Here is a 25,462-nt window from a genome sequence, read left to right as displayed (position 1 = left end):
CCTACATGAACCACTGAGCCACTGCCACCCCCGTCTTTACCATCACATCATCAAATATATGTAATAAATAAAACTTAAATGATAAATCAGTGCTTTTAAAACCTTTTGTGGTTTCACATGTAATCTAATTTATCTTGAATTTAATGAGATTTTTACTTGCAAGATGAATTATAGTCATTTACGTATCAAAATTTCTGATTCATCAATCTACCCTGGCTTCAAATCTAAGCTTATTTTAAGTGAATGCCATATATCAAAACATTTTAATACATTGTCAGAAATGTATAATTGTAGGATGCTTTTGTTATTTATACATAATTTATTGGCAAAATTATGTATTGTGCTGGTAATGACTGTGCTGGTAATGACATTTTGTCAAAAAAGTAGCCCTACTAGCTAAGATGATGACTAAGCAAGTATAGCCAGCTTTCTACATGTAATGTACACCATTTTAACTATTAAAGTGATAAAAATTAAATGTTTAAAAATACAGAAATACAACACATATGGTAATGACGCATAATAAGTGTACATGCCCAACACAAAGAATAAAGAGTAGATTTACTTACTTTTCTGGACATAAAGGCATCAGTCTTGCAGCTTGAAATCCATGTGATCCACTATGTCATTAGGTTACCATGGCTACCAAATAAACTTTTGATCAAAAAAGTGGTAAGTCCCTTTATGCAGAGCGTGTTGGTAATGACAGCTAAACCATGGGACAGGTAGAAATTACGCAAAATAAAGTACAAAATGCATATATATGCTTAATCTGTGCATGTAGTTTATTAGTTCAAGTAACATTTAATTCATATGCATATTTTTTTTATTAATTTGTGATAAATACTGTTTAAAATATGGCACGACATGTGAAAACTCTGGTGAAGGGCAACACCAAAACATTGATATTGTACCACAAAACACCAATAAAATGTGATAAAAATATTAGTAAGAGTAGCCATAAAAAAGTCTAGGCTTGTTTTTGTTTATATTAATTAATGGTGCTTAAATTTATTAGATTTGATTAGTTTTTAAAAGAATTACACCCTGGGGACATAAATAGGCCTGAATTCTGGGGAAATACCCTTATTCATGTATTTATATATTTTTAATCAGTATAACATTTTTGTTGCTGTGTATTCATGAAACTTATGAGACAGGTATTAAGAATAAGCGTTTTATAAAAGTAATAACCCTCAAGAAACCATGATTAATTTAAAACAACTAAGTGGCAGTGGTGGATCTGGGTTTGGGCCAGCTCCGCTCAGTTTTAGTACACGTGCTGACTAAAGGACCTGCACTGATCCCTGGACTGTAACTTACAGTACTGTATCAATGTGTTTTGCCTTCCTGCTTTCAAACTACGTGGCTTCTCAGACATCCCCATAGATCATAACCCTCATGCCTGTTTCACACATACTCTGTGTGCAGTGTATCTAATGATGATGTGATTGACACTTTCTGTGGAAAATATAACATAGCCTACTAGGTTTATTCACATAACAATATACTTAGATTTTATTAAATAGACTATAACAATTGTGGATTAAGGATGATTAAAATCTGTAAATCTGGTCATAGCACACGAATGGATTAAATTAGCAGATTTGCAAAGGTTTATATATCTCCACACATATAATAAATATAAATGACATGTAGCAGGGTAACTTGCTAAAGAGAAAATGTAGGTGACAGTGTAGGTATGTGTGAAACAGGCGTGAAACAGGCATCATACTGATCTCCTATCTTATCATAAACTGAAAAATACAAGTTAGTGACATTTATAGTCCGAATGAAACGTTAACATAAAAAATATGAAATATTGTGAAATTATTCATAAAGAATATTTATTATGGGTTAACTGGACTTGACAGCAGGCAACAATCACTTTTAACGGAGAATTATCAGAAATTTGATTTGTATTATTACTTTCACAATTAATCTTTGCTCTCACGTCTGAGTATCCTTAAACTTCTTTATCCCTTTACATTGGTCTCACTTGTCATGTCTAACATAATATTTTAAATTTCAAAATGCAGTTTACGTTCTGACTAGGTCAGAGAGCAACCTATGCAGAACAAAAAGCAAAAGCTGTTTGACTATTTTTTTATAATATTTTAAAAAATCATCTACATGTGAAATCATCACTGTTTTAATAAACTAAAAAAAACCTGTCAAATGTATCAAAGGTGTGGGGTGTTATCACATTTGAAATTCAAATAACAACTAACTGTGTTCATGTTGTACATCAAATTATCATTGCTTAAATACAGTAGAGACAAATAAACACATCTTTCCAGATTATGATATGGTCCACCCATTAGGTGACTTATAGGGATGCATAAAGATTAATCGGGATTAATCTATAGCAGAATAAACGTTTTTGTTTAAATCATATGCACTGAAAAAAATTATTCACTGAATTTAATCAATTTTTTTAAGGTAAGTGGTTGCAATCAATTTATTTAAGCTACATTTAAACAAAAGTTTTATATTTTATTTTACTTTACTAATTTTTTTTGTTTAAATGTAGCTTAAATAAATTGATTGCAACCACTTACCTTAAAAAAAATGATTAAATTCAATAAATCATTTTTTTCAGTGTGGGTGTGAACTGTGTAAAACTTTGTATAGATCAATGCACACAAATGCATGTATATATTTAAGAAATTTTTACATGTGTATATACAGTCCAGTCATAGGAAATTACGTACACATAATTTTTTTATTCTTTTTCATGATACACTGAAAAAAATGATTCATTGAATTTAATCAATTTTTTTAAGGTAAGTGGTTGCAATCAATTTATTTAAGCTACATTTAAACAAAAGTTTTATATTTTATTTTACGTTACTAATCTTGTTTGTTTAAATGTAGCTTAAATAAATTGATTGCAACCACTTACCTTAAAAAAATTGATTAAATTCAATGAATCATTTTTTTCAGTGTACTGTCAAAAATTTTCGCGATCATGTCACGAATTTCTGTTTATGTGTCATTGTCCCGTATTGATTACTCAACTGTTTTGTCCTATTTTCTTACCATTTTTGTTTTGGTTTAATGTTAGATTTAAATAAAATGACATCCTTACCCAAACCCAATTCTGACCCTAACGCCAGGCGACAATGGTTTAAAATTTAGAAAATATAAAAAATTATTCTGAAAAAGGCTAAACCAATACTTAAAGGGACACCCTAATGCAAACACCAAATCTAACCCTAAACCGAACGAAAATGACTTAAAAATAGAAAAAAGCAGTTGAGTAACCAATCCGTGACAATGACACATAAACAGAAATTCGTGATATGATCACAAAAAAAAACGCAGAAATTTGTGACAGTATCACGAAAAATAATAAAAAATTACGTGACTATAGGTACATCATTTTGTGAGACTGTAGGTATATACATTTGTATATTTGTGTATTATTTATATGATATATAAATACTAGGGCTGTCAAAAGATTAATCGCGATTAATCGTCTACAAAATAAAAGTTTGTTTGCGCTTAATATATTTGTGTGTGTATTGTGTGTAATTATCATCTATATATAAATACACACATACATGTATACATTTTATGAAAAATGTTGTTATATATATATATATATATATATATATATATATATATATATATATATATATATATATATATATACATAATATATATATATATATATATATATATATATATATATATATTTATTTATTTATATATAATATAAAATATATTAAAATCTGAATAATTATTTATATACATGTAAATGTTTGTTAAATACATATACGCATGTGTGTGTATTTATATATACATAATTATTATACACAGTTTACACACATATACGACACAAACTTTTATTCTGCTATAGATTCATTGCGATGAATCGTTATGCATCCCTATGACTGATCTATCTTATTACATTGTAATAATACTCTAATGTAGAAATGGTGCTAGCAAGTACTCAACACAAAGTTTCAAGGGAACAGAATAGATCTGTCAATCATCACTTGATATGTGCAGAACACAGTGACCTTACAATGAACTGAAGAATAAGAGATGCACAGCTTAAAGGGAACATGCAGTTATTTTCATAGCTTTTGTTGAAGGATAATACATAGACAAAACACATCTGATATGATACTGGGGCATTTTAGTCCTTGTTGCATCTTGAAGTAAACAAAATGGCTTGACAAATAAAATCATTCATTCCTTTATTCAGAAAAGGACAAGACATCTGTGATTTTTATGGTTTAAATGCAATGTTTGTTTGGTCGGTGACATGACTAATACAGAGCAACGAAGCTTTCTGCAAACAATGTGTAAATCATGTGTTACAATGCAGGTAAAACACAGGTAATACCAAGGCCATTTTGACAATGGGCCACACACAATGTTTATCTAATTCTTAATCTATAACTGCATGACGTACAGTATGAGAGACTGTCATGAAGGTAAAACAATTAACATAGACGATCCTGAGGTCAATAAACCTACATATATGCCTTTATTATTAGCATTAACTCTTAAAATGACTTACTGAGAATCTAGCACCGGTTCGCTTCATTTACACATCTATTCCAGTGTAATCACAGAGGATACGGTAATGATTTTATGTACAGCACTGAGCACCAGCACTCTACATACTGTACGCATGTTAAAACAATAGAGTACTCCTATAGTACATGTATGTGCTAATTACTATTGTGAAAATTAAATAAAAGGAATTTTACAGAACATCTAAGATCAATGTCAGTATGAAAATGCTCAGAAGGCAACTTTCATGCATGTTCAATTTTTTGATGCATATAAAAACACCAAATTCAAGTACAAGGCATTGCTTCAGGGTATACAGTATATATGTACAATACAACATTTGATATATTATCATAACATTTCTACATATAGATAATAATAAATACCACAAACTAACATTCAAAGGTAAGCTTATATCCTAACAATTATTTGCTTTTGCTACCACATACTGTATGCATCATGTATACATCTGTCAAAAGCACTTGATATATTTGTTTTTAAACTCTCTACAAATGATGTCATTGTTCCCGTGTTGCGTGTTATTGAGATGACATGTCCTAAAAGGAACACAAGTAATTTTATTTTTGTCTCCTCTCGGTTTCCGGAGTGGATGAACTGGTTTGGTAGGAACATTGTGGCACAGGGATAGGTAAAGGGTTATTTCTCGTTGTTTTCATCGGTTGCAGCTGCCAGTTATATAATAGAAATAAAATTCGGTCATCATTTACTCGCCCTCAAGTTGCTTAAGACTTGTTTAAATTTCTTTGAATATGAATGAAGATATTTTGAAAAATGTTAATAACAAAATACATTTGGGGCACTATTCACTTCTATGGAGAGGGGATAATACCATGGAAGTCAATGGTGCCCCAGAACATTCTTTAAAACATTTTCATTTGTGTTCAGCAGAACATAGACATTTATACAGGTCTGGAACAACTCGAATAATGACAGAATTTTCATTTTTGGGTGAACTATATCTTTACAGAGCAATAAAACACAGCTGGACAAAAGCTGAATCAAACCTGATGGTTCCCCGCAGTCCTGTTATTTTCCTTGTTCAATTGTCTCTACATGGAAAAATGCCTATACCATGTCCAAGGGACTCTTTCCCCCAAAGCAAGAGTCAGAGAGATAAGTGTGGATAAAGTTGTAGGTGATGAGAACAGGTCAAAGTCAACTCTTCTTTCTGACGTGGAAAGGGGCTGACATCAGTCCACCTTTACGTACCCATTGGAGCTGGTGGCTCCTCTTCGTCCTCCTCCACTTCTATCCGACTGCTCTTCGTCCTGGCCGTGTTCGACGACCTCGTCAAAGCGCAACCGCAGCGTGTTGCGTATCACTAGGCGCTCGACGATAAGGGAAGCGCAGAACCAGGGCACAGCGTACTCTGCTGTTATCAGGCCCATGAAATTATATTTAAACTCAGAGTAGTCCCAGGGACAAGCATTAAACTGCCGTAGCAGGAACCCTGTGCCGAACTCCCACAGGTAAGTCCATAATGTGTAAATAATGCAGCGGAGCAGCACGTTGCAGCGATCCCGCAGGCAAAGGTACATGCGCTCTACAATCAAGATGCACGTGCCGTAGATGAAGAGCGCCCATACGCTTGTTACGCCTGGGAACTTCCAGTTGCAGTTGACCACGAACTCCCAGGCAGCCGTGAACATGACTTCACAGAAGTAGCCATGGATGGCATACAGGTACCATCGGGAGAGGGCTGTAAGTGGCTCGGGGGTCACCATGGTTGCCATCTTCCTTCTTTTAGTTTGAAGTGTGATGTTGTTAAGCTTTAGGAAGTAAAGACAAAGTGGGTTACAAATCTACATATTCTATTATTTTTTGTGTAAACGTTTAACATTGTGGCTGATATTACTTCCAGTTCATTTTGATTGACAGGATATATTGCCCTATCGGCTGAAAATTGCTTTTATTGACCGATTATTGGCGATAAATCAGTGCATCTCTTTATAGCTACTGTATAAGTATCTTACCTCAAAGAGATACATAAACAAGGGTCACGTGAATTTCATAAACTAAGAGTAAATAACTGATCTTAAGTACATTATATACATTCCTCCAGAAAAATGTGATTATGCGATCGCATGATTCAATGCATTATCAGCCAAAGTCCGCATATTTATGCGGGGGATGCATTTTACAAAAATATTCCACACTTTTGCAACATAAATTGCAGATTTTCATCCACAAAATATGCCGGGCTTGCATGATTTCCTAATCCCCGCATTTTTGTAGCAAAAATCACATTTATCTTAGCAGAAAGTTGAACAATTTTGCATTTATCGTACACAAGCGCAGCCATGTCCCCTGTTGCCATGGGAACGTTATGAAGTGACGTGATTATGTGACATGAACATCATTGAAAAGCTGCAAACAGTTTTTGCAAGTTCCCGCCGGTTTTGTAAGTTCCCGCAATTTTTAAAAGTTCACACAATTTCATTGCATAAATATCCTGCATACTCCATCGCATTTTTTAAGAAAACGTGACGCAAGATCAAGGATTTTTCCCTGCTACAATCACAAAAAATTCCAAGTTTTTCTGGAAGGACTGTATACAGTAAACATACTGTACTTTCCGGAATATAAGCCGCAACGGTGTATAAGCCGAATCATTAAAAAAATGCGTCATTAAGACGAAATAACCTATATAAATCACAGCGGACTATACGTCGCGTTTATTTAGAAAATTATTTCACAAAATCCAAGCAGAAGAACAGACATTTAATCTGGAAAGTCAAGTTATTCAACTAAACAATAGCAGACAGAACAGCAGGCTGAATAGATGTCTGTACGTTAAAAGTAATATTATCAGTTATTTAAACGATAAACCATAGCATACAGAACTTACCTGGAAGGTTGAATAGGCTAAATTAACCGAACAAGCCAACTAGCATGAAGTTCGCACACTCATCATTACACATTACAGAATCCATTGAATTACATAAATGCAGAAGCCGCATATGGCGGACTCTCGCAGCTGTAGACGGTAATGTTGTCTCTTGCCTCATAAATGTCAAAATTAATTCATACTGACTTACAAGACGCACCTGACGGTAAGACACAGCACCAGCCAAGTTATGAAAAAAAAATGCGGCTTATAGACCGAAAAATACGGTATTGGACAATTATTTGCTGTAAATCAATGTGATTTATGGGGACACCCCAAAGACGTCATTATATTCTATACAAATGATAGTATACAAACAGTATATTATATCCCCTGACCCAACACCAACACCTAACCCTCACAGAAAACTTTTGGCATTTTTTAATTATAAAAGTTATGTTTTAAGCCATTTGGTGTGCCATGTTTACACATCATTATACGCATTTGTGTCCAAGTAAACCACATATACCAGAACACACACGCACACAATTGTACTCCACTTAAAACAAAGTATTGTGTCAGAGGGCTTAACATTCTTAAAGCAGTTTATTTATGTATAATTATCAGGGTGACTTTAGAGAAGGTCAATTCTACAGCAATTATGATTTTGATACTCATCCGTTTCTAGAGAGGTTAAATTGAATTAGTGTTGAGTATGTTTCCATTATGGGCTATCAATTACACTTTGTTGACTTTCCATTTAGCAGATGTTGTTCTTAACTAAAGCGGCTTACAGGAGACTAATTGTAGGGACAGTCAGCTGGGAGCTTGTGGAGGTTAAGTGATTTGCTCTGAAGGCATCATGGGAACTGTAGTGGGTTAATCATATAATGCCTGGCTGTCAGGAAAAGTCTGGGTCATATTTTAAGCCAAAATCATGAGAAATTCATAAAAAATGTGCTTAAAAAATGTAGTACCATTAAAATGCAGTTTACCTAATTCTTATAACCACAATCCTGATGTTTAACTATTCAGATTATTTTCACTATCACTATTACTATTTCACTTAATTCTCAGTACTTCAATGCAGTAACTTTTTACTGCATCACAATAAAACAATACTGTTTTAAAATGATAAGGTTGTGATTCAAGACTATAAGAATTACAGTGGTAGCTATAAATAAAGTCCCACTGTGGGGAAAATCAGGTTTTTATTGTTGTTTATATGTCTATTTGGTGTTTTTAATATATTTTAGGAAAAGCCATGTGCAAATTCATTCAACAACATTGCTAAATTTTTCTCATTCCCACGGTTTAACATTGCCTTGTGTCAAACGTAACAAACATGTAACCAATTATATAGACAAAGTTGAAGGCGTGTTTCTGTCCTGCTCACACATGCAGGGTGAGGGCTGTAACTTGTAAACATCAGCGCTAAAATACTGCAAACGCACAGTTCACGTATGCATTGTGTGAAACCGATCTTAGCAGTTATGTGTCTGAACTGTCTTTAGCATCTATTTACACATTTATCTATGGTCTGAGGAGGTGCAAAAGAGTGGAGGTGGGGACTAATTTGCATATTCATATACAGTGAGGAAAAGAAGTATTTGAACACCCTACTATTTTGCAAGTTCCCCCACTTAGAAATCATGGAGGGGTCTGAAATTGTCATCGTAGGTGCATGTACACTGTTAGAGACATAATCTAAAAAAAACCTCAGAAAAGACAATGTATGATTTTTAACTATTTATTTGTATGATACAGCTGCAAATAAGTATTTGAACACCTGTCTATCAGCTAGAATTCTGACCCTTAAAGACCTGTTAGTCTTAGGTTGTTAGCTGCATAAAGACACCTGTCCACCCCATAAAATCAGTAAGAATCCAACTACTGACATGGCCAAGACCAAAGAGCTGTCCAAAGACACTAGAGACAAAATTGTACATCTCCACAAGGCTGGAAAGGGCTACAGGGAAATTGCCAAGCAGCTTTGTGAAAAAAGGTCGACTGTTGGAGCAATCATTAGAAAATGGAAGAAGGTAAACATGACTGTCAATCTCCCTCAGACTGGGGCTCCATGCAAGATCTCACCTTGTGGGGTCTAAATGATCCTAAGAAAGGTGAGAAATCAGCCCAGAACTACACGGGAGGAGCTGGTCAATGACCTGAAAAGAGGTTTCCAAGGTTACTGTTGGTAATACAATAAGAGGTCATAGTTTGAAATCATGCATGGCACGGAAGGTTCCCCTGCTTAAACCAACACATGTCCAGGCCCATCTTAAATTTGCCAATGACCATTTAGATGATCCAGAGGAGTCATGGGAGAAAGTCATGTGGTCAGATGAGACCAAAATAGAACTTTTTGGTCATAATTCCACTAAACGTGTCTGGAGGAAGAAGAATGATGAGTGCCATCCCAAAAACACCATCCCTACTGTGAAGCATGGGGGTGATAGCATCATGCTTTGGGGGTGTTTTTCTGCACATGGGACAGGGCGATTGCACTGTATTAAGGAGAGGATGACAGGGGTCATGTATTGCGAGATTTTAAGGAACAACCTCCTTCCCTCAGTTAGAGCATTGAAGATGGGTCGAGGCTTCGAGGGTCTTCCAACATGACAATGATCGAAGCACACAGCCAGGATAACCAAGGAGTGGCTCTGTAAGACAAATATCAAGGTTCTGGCGTGGCCTAGCCAGCCTCCAGACCTAGACCCAATAGAGAATCTTTGGAGGGAGCTCAAACTCCGTGTTTCTCAGCGACAGGCCAGAAACCTGACTGATCTAGAGAAGATCTGTGTGGAGGAGTGGGCCAAAATCCCTCTTGCAGTGTGTGCTATCCTGGTGAAAAACTACAGGAAACATTTGATTTCTGTAATTGCAAACAAAGGCTACTGTACCAAATATTAACATTGACTTTCTCTGGTGTTCAAATACTTATTTGCAGCTGTATCATACAAATAAATAGTTTTAAAAAATCATACATTGTGATTTCTGGTTTTTTTTTTAGATTATGTCTCTCACAGTGGACATGCACCTACGATGGCAATCGTGGGAGAACTTGCAAAATAGCAGGGTGTTCAAATTCTTATTTTCCTCACTGTATATGGTCCAAACTGTGCTATTGAATAGAGGCGGGGACTAATTCGCATATAAATGAGGCAAGGGAGTAGAGTTAGTTTTAAAGCTGTTTTAAAACATGAAGAAATTACTGTGGCAGGTAAAACTTTTGTATATGCTATTATGATGCTCATAAATGAGTTTTAACTGATAAAATTCTTGACTACAGGGTGACTTTAAGAACATTTGAAGGGTTGCTAGATTGTCCTGAAAATGCCACAATAATTTAAAATAAATCCTAAAAGAAATTAGGCTTTATATAATTTCCTTCTGTTGATTATAGAGTGAAATAACACCCAGACATTTTCTTAACAGCTTTTGCAAGAATCACCCAAGTATTCTTCTGGGATCCACAGCACAACAGTATCCCATCACACTTAAAATAGATCTGCTGAACTAACTGCATTTACTGCCATTAAACTGGTGAGGTGATGTTGTAAAGAGGGTGTGTAGGGAGATGGAGGAACCGAGGAAAACTCCTCTTAGAAAACTAATTAACAAAATATTACATTTGACTGATTTCACCCAACCTGCTGTCTGGCAGTGTCAACACACACTCTGCTCCGTCCGTTATGGTCCAGGGAGTGCCGGACTTCCAAGGTTTCCTGCTGGGTTGAGGTGATATCATGTGCTGAAATGACATTTCATACACAATTTGTTCTATTGTTGTCATAATCTAATAGATGAAAATATATGTAAAACATTAAATAGTTTACGTATTAATTAGTATAAAAGTATGCATGCAAGACATTTTGAAACATTATAAAACTAATATACACATGTAATCAGTTCTTTCATAATTGCATAATGCGTACACTGTAAAAAAATTGCTGTAATTATGCAGCTGGTTGCCAGTAAATTACTGTAGAAGATAAAGACTAAAAATGTTTCATGTTCATTTAAATTTGAACAAACTGTTGCTAGTAAATAACATAAATGTAAAATCTACAGTAAGTTACTGGCAAACAGCTGCCAGTAATACTGTAATTTCTACAGATTTTTTAACAGTAAACAAAAAACATCCTGTAAATAATTTTAATATAATACAGCATAATATAAATGATGCATATAGATTTTAAAAGTGAAAAACCATGTTTTTGCATCCTTGTTGGCACATTATGTGGCTTTTTTTTCAGAACCGCTGTGGACCCCATTTACTTCCGTAGTATTATTTTTTCCTACTATGGAAGTGAATGGGGTCCACGAATGGTTTGATTAAAAACATTTCTCAAATTATCTTTCTATTGTGTTCATGAGAACAAAGAAATTTATACAGGTTTGTAACAACATGAGGGTGAGTAAATAAGTAAATGATTACAGAATTTTCATTTTGGGGAACTATCACTTTAAGACTAGTCCCAGACTACCTCTTAAAATATATCAGTGCAAGTGTTGTGTCTCAAGATGCAAACCATGTTTATTTATACATTTGTTTTAAAAAAATGACTTAAATATCCTAATTTAACTAAGGCTAGTCCTGGCTTAATATAATCCCTGTCTGGGAAACCGCCCCTATATATATATAATTATATATACTCACTTTCACTTTAATGACTAATATATATATATATATATATATATATATATATATATATATATATATATATATATATATATATATATATATATATATATATATATATATATACATTTTAGATGATATAGTTTCTATTTAATAATATATATATATATATATATATATATATATATATATATATATATATATATATATATATATATATTCTTCTAAAATTTAAAACTCTAATTTAAAACTTTAAAACTCCGTGAGAGTATGACGCACTGTGCTAAAAGGATGATATTCTCCACTCTAATGGAAATGCCATTATGAAATATTAATCTGTGCATTGAGATAAGGCATCCCACAATAAAAGGCAGAAGTGCCCAGTCATCCATACAATCTAAAGGGATTAAGAAGATGCAGAGCTCCGCGCTATGGTGATTACATGTTATGCTTGTATCCCATCCCCCTCATTCGCTGGCCTTGCAGTCAGCATTGCTATTGATCGGCCCTGTCAAACCTCTATTGACCTTCTCAGGAACCTGGTCAGACCAGTCACTAATGTCAGCCTGGATATCACTGTACTAGACAGACACATAAGCCCAGCTACGCAGCATCAAAGCCGAATACAACGCGGATGTATCACAGCGCCCCTAAATCTGTTGTTCAGTTTCTTCATTTTTACATTTTGAATTCTGACTTTCATCATTTGCAATCGTTCTAGTTGAATCTATTGTGATTTTGAAACGGTTTATGTCTTGTCCAAAGAAGTGGATTTTTTAGAAGTGCAAAAAAAGCCTTACAAGTAAAGGGTTTTGCAGCGAAAAAAGAGTCAAATTTGTTAAAGGCGGAGTCCACGATGTTTGAAAAACGCTTTGGGAAAGGAGACGGGACGACTACCAAAACACTTATAGCCAATCAGCAGTAAGGAGCGTGTCTACTAACCGACATCCTTGCCGGGTTGCGTATGTGTGGGGCGGGTCTATCAACATAAGGTCCAGATTCTATTGGGGTAGGGGCGTGTTTGTTTAGGTGATTTCAAATATCAACATTGGCTTTCAAACATCGTGGACTCCGCCTTTAAATACCATAGAAAAGACAAAACTGACATTTGTGAAAATAAGGCATTTCAATTACTGACTAATAACCTTTTCATTGTCATTATTTTTTTTTAAATACATTGGATGCTCTAAGAGGGTTTTGCATATGAGCTCTTCCTATAGACCCCTTTACAGTTCACGTCACAGGCGGTTCCCACTGCGCATGTCGGGGCCAGAAAAGTTATTACAGCAGATTGAGTTGCGTATTATTCGGTATCGTCAAAAATGCCTACTTGCGTCGTGGGCTTTGAAAATCGCACCAGGTCTGCCGTTAAGTTTGGGACAATGCAAAGATCAAAGAGGCTTGTGTTTGTAGCACTTCATTTCAGGTAAGTCCTCATTTTTCAGCCCTGTTAGATTAAACTAGAAAGCCTGGATGGTATGAACAGTTTGACCCCATGCTGCGCGTGCACCGATATAGTCATTCAGTATTTACAAACCTTGAAGGGGTCTATAGGACCCCTATTTTTTTACAAGGTGATTTTGACAGTTTTACCCAAAAATCGTATTAAAATAGCTTCATACAGTAAGAGGAACTGAGGATGCCTAAATGTCACAATAGGGTAACAAAAAAAAAACGAATAGCTCTAAAATAGCTATATAATTTAATATAATATAATCAATAAAATATATAGAATTTTCTTTATGCAAAACCTTAACATTGGGATGAAATATGACCTGGACATTTCTTCACGTGGTTCATCCTTTAATCTCTTAGAAACCATGGCGATTAAAAATTTGCATGAATAGTAAATGCCCTTTTATAAGCACACAATGAAACAGAGCATCACACATAAAAAGCTAAACTATCCAGGTTTTTTTCACTGTCCTTCTTTTGTCAACAGCAACTGTACACCTGGCAGGTATGTCAACAACAGGGACGATATATTATAACTCTCATCTCTGTGGCACTGGAATGACTGGCTCTAATGCATTCTAGTCTACGCTATTTCTAAAGGTGACTGAAAGGAGCTCTGGTCATCTGCCATAAGTTCACTCTGCACAAATCTAAATGGCAATGGATCAATAGCGCACCCTCTCAGTTACTCCTAAACAACATCGTGGCTCCAGCCCTCACTCTTCCCAATCCTCATGAGACTCAGAAGGGCTGTTAGGTGATTATCGTATTTCAGATGGAGGTGAAACTGGGTTTCGCAGGCACAAAAGTAATAAAGTACATACAACTGTAATATAAAGATGTAGGTGGTAAGAAGAAGGCAATGGAAAATAAGTAAACTACTTTTTAACAATTTAAATGGAAATCTGAATGCATTAAATGTAGAATTATGCTTGGGAAAAAAATATGATAGTATTGAATAGAGGTTTTGAATATCTGGAACTCTGGATATCAGAAAATATGTTTAGGAGAAAAAAAGTACCAAAATTCGACCCTGTGTCTGTTTGAGTATGTGAACCTACCTGTGAAAGGTACTTTTTTGTGATTTACTGTTTCTACATAAATTAATCCTACATACCGTAAGAACATTATATTCAACTATATCCTTGATATCATTAATATTGTCTGAAATTTCAAGTGAAATCAATGATATTTTCATATATATTACCTACATATTTTATAGAGGGTATGCATTGAAGTCACTTTTACACGTGACTACGCCGGAACTCGCCTTGTTGAGTGGCAAACTTCAACAAAATGGCTGGTTTTCATAGCGGGTGCTGCGAAAACGCAGGTAAAACTGACTATTATCAGCTTAAATTGAATTTAGTTGGACTTGATAGCAGAGGTGGACAATACTTAGTTACATTAGTTAAATTTTCCAAGCATCTGTGCTTTATTAGGTTGTTTGTATTGGGAAAAACATTATTTAACTACATTCTAAAGCATATAATCATACTGTGTATTCTTTAATATTGCATATTAAAAAATTTTTAACACCTAATTAAATTTAAATTGTGTGCTTTTACTTGAGTAAAAGTATGTTAATGTTCTTAAATATTAAATGTAAAGCAAAAACGTATTATTTATGAAATCTGATAGAGTAAAAATTATGATAATATGCTTTGGAATGTATGTTTTCCAAAAACAACACACAGATAAAATACAAATACTTTAAAAAATATGTTTAAGTAGAAAGTAAAACCTCTGCTTGATAGTGACCCTAGCAACTTGTCAACCCACCTGTGGTCTGTGGACGTTGGCATGAACGATCAATTTACTTCTCCTTTCTGTGTTTTTTGGCAGTCTGTAAAACGATAGCTCCGAATTCTTGTTAATCTGTTATTACAGTCTATTGCACAACAGCTTTTTCCCATTTCGACACGTTTTCACCGTGTTTCCGCTTATATCACGCTGTACTCAAATGCTGCCGCTCAGTCGTTTGCCACTCAGTGGGCGTAACCGCAGTCCTTCGCCGACAGTGACGTCATGTGCATACCCTCTATACCTCGTCGAAAATAACAAATGTTTTGGTTTCCTAGGTAATCTATGTGTTGTTTATTTTGCTTGTTATATAAATAAACAAACTATGCTTAAAGTACGTTGTTGATATTTATTCTTAGCAGAGTTTACCGGAACTTACGTGTTGACCACGAAAGCCGCTTGTTTATGTTGTTACTGCTGAAATTACTGATATATTACTCCCATGATATAGTTCTATGCAACAGAGTGATTGACACTTCTTCCGTCACATACTTTGACATTGTAATATACCAACCATGGTTTGAAAAATGTATTGCATATTTTGGTATTTGTCTTGATGTAAAGTCCCACATACACACTATTTTACCAAGTGATTACAGAGCAGTCCAAGACCAGATCGTCCCAATTTCTTATTAAAAGAACCACAAGTACTGTATGTCCTGAAGCGTTCAGGCTGCCTAGCAAATGGGTTACTGCCAAAAGATTAACAGCTTTGAGTCTTAATCAAGAGGTTTAGTCACATGACTGCACCAAGCCACAATGACATGACAAGACTTATTGATTTTATCATAAACAATTCTCTACTCTCCATAATAAAACCAAGTTAATTATAATTGCATGTTTTAAAATACTATTTTGAGAAGAATTTGAGATGCGTAAAGTATGTGTAATGCAATGGTGCTGATCTGCCACACTAAATCCCCAGTTTTAATCAACTGAGCTTTAAGTGTCTTTGATCTCACTGTGCTGATAGATGTGAGGCTGAAGCTTAGCAGTATGAAATACGAGGACGAAGCCAGCGTAGTAAATATTGACCCGTCCAAACTATCCCGGAACGACCTCTTAAAGGAGACGCAATCGTATTTTTTCTACTTCACCTTGTTTGTTGTGAGGTAAAAAGTCTGCTTGTAGCCATTGTCCCATATCTGTATTTGAACTCGTTGGGGCTATTTTATGAAAGAAAGAAAAAATCGGTGTCGCAAGTGTCAGATGCAAAAATACCGAGCTGATTAACATATTAAAATGAAATGCAAATATAACTTGTTTGGGGTTTGCAAATTTGATGGTTTTTCGCGTGAGACTGAACATACCGCAGTCGTGACAGCAACACCGGTCGGATGCGCAGAGCGGGCCTCCATGACAACCGACTACTTACTGCAGAGCTGCGCAGACACAGCTCATAGAGCTGCGACAACTTATTAACTAAAGCAATAGCTGTCACACAGTGTGATACAATATCACACGGTACCGGTCTGGCTATTTTATTATATGTACATAATTCTAGAAAACACTTAACATTACGTGAAGTTTTAGCTAAATCGGGTTTACGTCAAACAAAGAAACGGTGGTGGGAGATGCAACACCACGAATACTAAAAGTTAAAGTTTAAAATACATTTCCGCAAATGTATTAGTTAAAGGTAAAAATACGTGATGAAGATGCCAACGTTCACTTCCTCCTTCATCGGTTACCGTCCGAAACAGCACGCTGATGTATGAGAAAACATTTACAACCGCGCATACATCCAGTTTTAACAGAAAACGAACGAGACCGGTTCATAATGACTCTGGCCCGAGTACGTTTCGGGATAACTCGTAGAGGAAACCCGAGTGGGTTTGATGAAACATCCTAACAGCCGATGAGACTTACCGTGTTATTCATCCGCCGCTGTAGATCTAAATGTTCCGGACCTCATTTTGTTTTAAAACAAAATAAACGCGTAACCGCTGCACCGGTTGCTCGTGCGCATTTGTGCTCGTCTCCGTCTCCTCTCGATGCTGTCCGGTGATAAGTGACATATTTTACTCCACTGCAGTAGTAATAGCACATGCTCAGACACTGGCTGCGTCTCAAAAACTTGTGCGCTCCCTAACTAAACGGCAATCGAGTCAGCGTAGTTCACACGCGCATGCTCAGCTGACGGCGGCTGCTATGATGCCCAAAGGTGTTGCACGAGCAATTGATGCCCGCAAATGCTGCCTACGAAGGCAGCTCATTGAGCATTTAAGATAGTCGCAGACTCAGCTGAAGCACTGTTAACCGTTTCACTGCTGTGTTTACATGAATACTCAGTAGTTGAGCTCATCATTAGCATGTTTTTTGCATTTAAATCGCATCTGCTTTTATGGTAAAACAACACACTATAACTGTATTAAATACTAATAAAATGTCTCAATATTAGCAATATTATTTGTAAGTCTAGAAATGAGTCTAGATGTAGTTGACCTTGTGGATTGACACTTGGATAAATAGTAACAGTATTTTAGATTTTTTTTTTAGATATATGGTGATGCCAACATGTGTTGACAGCACACACATCACAATACAAACGTTATTTTTGGTTTAAACAGTTAAAAACTACACATCATTCTTTGTGATAATCCTTAAGCCAATAAGCGTGCTCTACATGTATAAAACAAAATAATGGTGTATAAGAGAGTGGATATAAGGTTAAGTGGAAGACGTGTGCTTTTACCCTAAAGATATCAATATTTGATAAGCCCACTGCAGCACAAACCGGTTTGTTTTAGTGAAAGTGTTGAAACACGGACAGCACAATGCTGGTGCAAAATGTGAGAAATAACTTGAACACCACACTCCTGTACAGGCTCATCCTTAAGAAGGTGCATCATTGTATTAATGGGGTAGTACCTTTTCAGAGTTCCCATCATCTCTAGACTCTCCGAATATGGCAGAGAAATCTAGGGATGTTTCCTTACAAAAAGAGACATTTCAAAGAATACGTTGTGCATGGCAAGTCCATAACAACAAGCATTGATAACCACCGGAGGCTTCGAAATGCACCACTGTACAATAACGCCTCCCCCCATTTTCATTTACATATTCACAAAAGAGAAATTACATATAGAAGCGTAATTGCAATACTTGTGAAAAAGGTAGAAAAAGAACGTTCCGTAGTCTTTCCGAATAATTTAAACCGCTGGGGCAGGGCAAGCTAACAGAACCGGAGAATACAAACATCCATACGAAGAGATACAAGTCATATTATCCTTCGTGTCATGGCTGATCCGACAAGACAAAAAACGATTCAAAGACAAAAAATGACCCAGTTTGTCCCACCCTTTACATTTTGGTGTGGGAGCAAGCTGTTTCAAGAAACCTTCAAGATTCTTAATTTTATCCACAAATCAATTAAAAGAAAATGGTTACAATTGGTAAAAAAGAACAGTAATAATAATTGTAATAATTATAATAATTATAATTACAATGACAGAAGTAACAGCCAATAGTAAATAATAACAATAATAATCAGTCCTGTACAATCAGGTCAGTCCTGCAATTGGCCACAGGCTGTTGTTACCCATGGAGCCGGCAGGGCTTTGCAGTCTTTTCAATGGCTTCAGCTATTAAAAAAAAAAAAATGGGCCACTTGGACAGGGCATGCTGACCGCAGATCCTTTCTTAGGTCCATCCATTAGCGAGAGCTGGGAAAAAAATCTCTCGAGTCACCTAGAAGAGGAGATGCTGTTAGATATTGGCTCAGAGTTTGTAGTACAACACTTTGCTGTCAAGCATTTGTATAAGCAAGAAAGATTAATATCCACCATCATGTGGACAAGTTTCCTGTCTATTAAGCTTCAGTGCAATATGAAAAAATCTTAAGTTTAATATACAGTTAAGTAGTTTTCAAACTTCTTTCAAACCAATAAAACAAGTTCAGAAAATTACAGACACTGGGAGCTTGATGCTGTTTTGTGTCATGCCTGATTAAAGCATTAGTTCACCCAATTATTAAAATGTTGTCATTAATTACCATCATGTCGTTCCACACCCATAAAACATTCGTTCATCATCGAAACGCAAATCACAAATTTTAAAGGCCCAGAAAAGGCAGTAAAGGAAAATATCATACATAGATGGCCCATTTACAGCTCGCATCTATGGAGCAGTTAAATTAGGTATCTATTTATATATCTATCAATCGATCTATGATTTAGATTTCATAAAAAATATCTTTATTTGTGTTCCAAAGACGTTGTGCTTCATCCATAGACATACAGTTGTGTTCAAAATTATTCAACCCCCCAATGCTGTTAAGGGTTTTAGGGAATTTAGTGTACATTTGTAATTGTATTCAGAATGAAATCCTACAATGACTTCTTAAAGAACCATATGCAACTAAAATGACATCAATTGGTTTTGTAATACAGTAGTAAATGTTTCTTTTGTGAATTCTTCATTGACACAATTATTCAACCCCTTAAAGAACTACCACTCTGAAGAACAGAGGTTCATTGAAGTGTTTTCAATCAGGTATTGAAAACACCTATGGATGTCAGGGAACAGCAATAAAGCCTAATAAGCACCAATTAGGCAGCTTTAAAATGACTGTGATACTCAACTCCTTCTAAACATTTACTGGTGTGGTTACAAACATGGTGAAGTCAAAAGAATGGTCCAGGAAGACAAGAGAAGAGGTGATTAATCTTCACAGGAAGGGCAATGGCTATAAGAAGATTGCAAAGATGTTAAACATACCAAGAGACACCATAGGAAGCATCATTCGCAAATTCAAGGCAAAGGGCACTGTTGAAACGCTTCCTGGTCGTGGCAGAAAAAAAGATGCTAACTGCGACTGCTGTGCGCTATCTGAAGCGTAGAGTGGAAAAAAGTCCCCGTGTGACTGCTGAGGAACTGAGAAAAGATTTGTCAGATGTGGGTACTGAAGTTTCTGCTCAGACAATACGGCGCACCCTGCGTACTGAAGGCCTCCATGCCAGAACTCCCAGGCGCACCCCCTTGCTGTCTCCAAAGAATAAGAAGAGTCGACTGCAGTATGCCAAAAGTCATGTGGACAAACCACAGAAGTTTTGGGATAGTGTTCTGTGGAAAATTAGAACTGTTTGGGCCCATGGATCAACGCTATGTTTGGAGGAGGAAAAACAAGGCCTATGAAGAAAAGAACACCTTGCCTACTGTGAAGCATGGTGGGGGGTCAATCATGCTTTGGGGCTTTTTTGCTTCTGCAGGTACAGGGAAACTTCAGCGTGTGCAAGGTACCATGAATTCTCTTCAGTACCAGGAGATATTGGATGACAATGTGTTGCAGTCCGTCACAAACCTGAGGCTTGGGAGACGTTGGACCTTTCAACAGGACAATGATCCCAAGCATACCTCCAAATCCACTAGAGCATGGTTGCAGAAAAAAGGCTGGAACATTTTGAAGTGGCCATCGCAGTCACCAGACTTAAATCCGATTGAGAACCTCTGGTGGGACTTAAAGAAAGCAGTTGCAGTGCGCAAGCCTAAGAATGTGACTGAACTGGAGGCTTTTGCCCATGATGAATGGGCGAAGACACCCGTAGATCGCTACAAGACACTTGTGTCAAGCTATGCTTCATGTTTAAAAGCTGTTTTAACTGTAAAAGGATGTTGTACTAAGTACTAAGATTGAATGTCACTTGGGGGTTGAATAAAACTGATAATGATGTGAGCACAGAAAAGACATTTGTGGTTATTTCATTATAAATGTTATGTTATATTTGTCTGACCTACACATGCCTCTTTGATGTAATTGTAAGCAGGATGACTGAATGATCAAAATCAATGTCAAACTGGCCAAAACAATCAATTTCAGTTGGGGTTGAATAATTTTGAACACAACTGTATATACACCTTAGTTAACTTCAAATTCAAAGACCTTTCAAGGATTTTCCATGTCCAATACCCTCAAATTCAAGGACTAAATGTGGGGACTCATTTCAAGTGAGAGCAAGGTTACATCGTGTTACCTTTTAAGATACATTGTTACAGTTCCCTTTCGAGGGAACTCGTGCTGCGTCACTGCGGTGACACTTTGGGGACGCCTCCAAGGGTAAGTGTGTCTGAATGTGTATATCAAATTCAACCAATGGTGAGGCTTAACAACAAAGACAGGGTGACGCGGGAGCCAGGAATTATATTGCTATCTGAAATATTGCCAAGAGGGATGCAGAAATATTGCATTACAGGGATGCAGGAAGTATGGCAAGGGAGACGCAGCGTCTCGTTCCCTTCTCAGGGAACAACAGTCATATACGTAACCCAAGACGTTTTCATGTGTCAAACACAACTAGGCAAAAAAAGCATTTTGGTATGAATCAACATTCGCATACAGAAGATATAAGCATTTAAAGCGAATTTTTATGATATTATCCTACACTACACAGGGAATAATATGGATTTTTTTTCCAGAAAACTTCTTGCATAAAATAGATTCAAACACTTTCAATGACCTGTATCTATGTATGTATGTATTTTTCAAAAACTTCCCAGGGCCTTGAATCCCCCCCCAGATTCACAAACTTTCAAGGATTTCAAGGACCCGTGGGAACCTGATGAACTAATGTTTTACGCGTGTGGAATGACAAAACATTTAATTCTTGGGTGAAGGAACCCTTAAGACACAGGTCTCATTTATGCATCATTTGCAAACATGGACTGTTTTTAAAGCATCGCTATGACCGATAATTCTCTTGAATAATGCTCAGTACTAGGAAACATTTGAAATTCTCAAGAGCTCTGTACCTGCTCATCTTGTCAATGTACAGCAGTCGGTTGCCAAAGCAGAAGTCAGTCCAGTTCATGAACCTCATCCTGGAAGCCAGAAGGAGTTCGGACTGGTTCAGACACTCTCTTGGCCATAATTTCCCACTGAGGACCCAAAACTTTGGGTTTGGACCCTAACACACACAAAGCGAGAAAGAGGATGAGATAAATCCACCCATTTAGATAGGATACATTCATGTCTTCAATGGACACATTGAAAACGGAAACATTTCAAATGAACTCTTTTCCCAAATGTCACCTTCAGGCTAAATTTCAAAACTCGTGCAGCATTTTAAGGTATCACACTGTAAAACACTCAGTTATTATTTAAGAGGAATGTTATTTTATTAATTATAGAAAAGTAGCAAAAGTAAATTGAATAAAACATAAAATACCCAGGTAAAATATTATCTGTGCATGCTACACATTTTTCATGCACCGTGCGAATAGCACACTTTTAGCATTGAAAGTACAAACAATGCAATTTCAATGGCGATCAGAGCCTGCCTTGCACTTCAAATGAAGAGCACTCTTTTTGTGTGCCACACACGACACTGCCTTGCATATGTAAAGCATTTTAAATCAGTCACATGTAAGGTTTCATTTAAGTTTAGAAACTGCCTTAAAAGGCAGTATTTGAAAAAGAGTTCAGAGTATTTTTCGGACTATAAGCCGTGTTTTTTCATAACTTGGCTGGTGCTGCGTCTTATAGTCAGGTGCGCCTTGTCAGTCAGTATGAATTAATTTTGACATTTATGAGGCAAGAGACAACATTACCATCTACAGAGTTTGCTATATGCTGCTCCTGTATTTATGTAATTCAATGGATTCAGTGATGTGCAATGACAAGCCTGCGAACTTCATGCTAGTTGGCTTGTTTGGTTAATTTAACCTATTCAACCTTTCAGGTAAGTTCTGAATGCTATGGTTTATCGTTTAAATAACTGATAATATTACTCTAACGTACAGACATCTATTCAGCCTGCTGTTCTGTCTGCTATTGTCTAGTTGACTAACTTGCCTTTCCAGATTAAATGTCTGTTCTTCGGCTTGGATCTTGTGAAATAATTTTCTAAATAAACACGACGTATAGTGCACTGCGACTTATATATGTTATTTCGTCTTAATGACGCATTATTGAATGATGCGATTTATACTCCGGAAAATACGGTATTTGATACTCTACACTGTGTAGTCTCATAAGCCATCCATCCCTAAAAGGTCCCCTATTGGCTTTAAGAGGAACTACAAGCTCTGCTAAAGCAGAGTACTTTTTTCCGTGTACTATAGTCTGCTTTTTACTTGTGCGTGAATGTACGCACACAGTCGATTGCGCAGCCTTGCAAAGTATTGTTTATTTGTCATGACGTTCAACGCATGCACGTTGCGACAAAATGCAATGCATCTCCTGGGCTACATACTACATTCGCCTGTAGGCGTATGCGCGATTAAAACGTACAATGTACGCGTGGTTTCAAAAATATGTACTCTTCGGATGATGAAAACCGCACTACGCGCACTGTATGAGGACCCCCGTGTGCACGTAAAAATGGACTATACTTCGGCCTTAATGCAACCCTTCACATAGTCTCAGATGTCACGCCCACAGACCATCGGCTGAATGTCTGGTGCATATGAAACACTTTCTGGAAAAAAAGTCGTCCTCTGATTCATTGAATTTTCCAGGATTTCTTGAAGATGTGGGTGTCGCAATCTTTAACGGTCCACACGGAAACGACACAAAGCCGTCTGATCGAAGAAAAAAGCTGCCATGTTTACATCAGGAACAATGTGATTCATCAAGATCAAATAAACGAATAAAGTTATTTTAACGCGTTTGTTGTTATAAACTTTAGAGATGTTCGTGAATGATGGTCGTACACGTCTGTTATTGTGGCGACATCTCAAAATGAAACGTAATGGGTTGCTTTACGTGTCAGTCGTGTGGCCTCTTGGGCGGTCTTTGGCCATTTAAAGCTGCCATGGTTCCCAGACCTTAGGTAGGTAGATCTGGCTATGCGAGACTACCCTTTACATAATACATGTGTCTCACAGTACAAAAGCTCAGGTACGATGCTTTAAACATCATGGGCCATTTACCAATATTGTGCAAAACAATCAAACGCTACCTGCAACAATGCAAATTAAAACAGCTAAATATAATAGCAACCTTAAAAATAAGCATCCGAATGAAACCAGAAATTGATTTGCCGTTTTGGACAGAATGGTGTCAAGCTCATCAGAAATTTATATAACAGAAGCATTGGATTCTCTCCAAACCTCTCAAAGAGAAGTGAGGAAATGTGCATAAGTGTTCCTGGTATCAGCTCAGCAGAAAATTTAACACATGGTCGGGAAGCCCCCCATTGAATGTGTTTTTTGGGGTCTGATCTCCCGTAGGACTAATGATCCATGTGAGTCACTGCTGATCCGTTACCCTGGCAACCCTGAAAGCCATTCAGAGCTTGAAGTAAATGTCCGTGTGTATTTGACTGTACGAGGGCTGGTGCAGATACGAGTGGGAGAGTTTAAGACGAGTGAATGAGACGCTGCAAAAAGTGAAGGAAGACAGAATTGTGTGGGCTGCATCTTACAAACACACAACCCACATTACAATCTACTGCTACTGAAACTCTGCTAATGATTCCCTACCATCCAAGCCATTGTGCTGCTCATAGGTGCGTTTGCCCAGGATGGTCGGAGAGCCGTTGTTGAGGATGGGTGTGGATTTGATGGGCGTCAGGCTGCCGGTGGAAATGATGGCCCCTCGAGGTGGGTCTGGCCTGGGTGGGCAAGGGTGGGCTTCTGGAATATGAAAGTTTCCAGAAATGGTTATAAAAGATAAGCAAGACGAACATGGTTTGAAAGGTAAGGACGAGGTGCTTTCGCTCACCCAGGTATCTAACCACTGACTCTAAAGGCTTCCTTTCCACCTGCTTTAGAGAGGCAAGCTTTTTGGATGTATCTGGCAACCGCACAGCACCTGAAAACATGGGACCAATGAAACAATTAAAACAGTATGTAATAAAACATGACAAAGTCATTTCATTTTAAATGACAAACAGACAAAAATGTAATAACTTAATATAAACTAACATCTGCCCAGGTTTGCCTTGAAGCAAGCAAGCAAGATTCTCACGGTACGCTATGTATCACACGATACTTGGGTTGCAAATTTTCTTTTACGAATATAATTTTAGGAAAGCTGTCATTGAGAACACACCACCATATGCAAACCTTAGCAAAAAAATTGTGGCTTTCTGCTATGTTAGTACTTCCTGTCACTGTTTAACTCTTTCCCCGCCAGCGTTTTTAAAAAAAAAATGACCAGCCAGCGCCAGCATTTTTCATGATTTTCACAAAAGTTTAATGCCTTTCAGAAAATGTTCTTCTTTAAATATATAAACAAATCT

General features: G+C 36.7%; 2 protein-coding genes across 5 annotated transcripts in view; both read right to left on the bottom strand.

Moving 5' to 3' along the window:
• Window positions 1-4,191: 4,191 nt before the first annotated feature.
• LOC129417202 (transmembrane protein 229b) lies at window positions 4,192-17,424 on the bottom strand. 3 transcript variants are annotated; one of them, XM_055171710.2, is made up of 3 exons: window positions 17,151-17,424; window positions 11,032-11,132; window positions 4,192-6,320 (listed from the first exon to the last, which is right to left on the bottom strand). In XM_055171710.2, the coding sequence occupies exon 3, from the start codon at window positions 6,282-6,284 to the stop codon at window positions 5,742-5,744; it is 543 nt and encodes a 180-aa protein (XP_055027685.1). In that variant the 5' UTR covers window positions 6,285-6,320; window positions 11,032-11,132; window positions 17,151-17,424; the 3' UTR covers window positions 4,192-5,741. The 3 variants fall into 3 exon arrangements, with proteins under 3 accessions (XP_055027685.1, XP_055027686.1, XP_073721020.1); XM_055171711.2 differs by lacking the exon at window positions 17,151-17,424 and adding an exon at window positions 16,592-17,113; XM_073864919.1 differs by lacking the exon at window positions 17,151-17,424 and adding an exon at window positions 15,261-15,986.
• Window positions 17,425-18,103: 679 nt separating this feature from the next.
• LOC129417201 (metastasis-associated protein MTA1) overlaps window positions 18,104-25,462 on the bottom strand; it is a 69,814-nt gene continuing 62,455 nt past the window's right edge. For both annotated transcript variants that reach the window (XM_055171707.2, XM_055171708.2), the window contains 4 exons: window positions 24,943-25,032; window positions 24,702-24,854; window positions 22,029-22,183; window positions 18,104-18,971 (listed from right to left, as the gene is read on the bottom strand). In XM_055171707.2, coding sequence (XP_055027682.1) covers window positions 22,074-22,183; window positions 24,702-24,854; window positions 24,943-25,032 — 353 coding nt within the window. In that variant the 3' untranslated portion in view covers window positions 18,104-18,971; window positions 22,029-22,073. The remainder of the gene's footprint in view (window positions 18,972-22,028; window positions 22,184-24,701; window positions 24,855-24,942; window positions 25,033-25,462) is intronic.

This window comes from Misgurnus anguillicaudatus, unplaced genomic scaffold (assembly GCF_027580225.2).
Source record: "Misgurnus anguillicaudatus unplaced genomic scaffold, ASM2758022v2 HiC_scaffold_28, whole genome shotgun sequence".
Taxonomy (NCBI): Eukaryota; Metazoa; Chordata; class Actinopteri; order Cypriniformes; family Cobitidae; genus Misgurnus; species Misgurnus anguillicaudatus.
The sequence above is the reverse complement of the archived record's forward strand: the minus strand, read 5'-3'. Positions and strand labels throughout refer to the sequence as shown.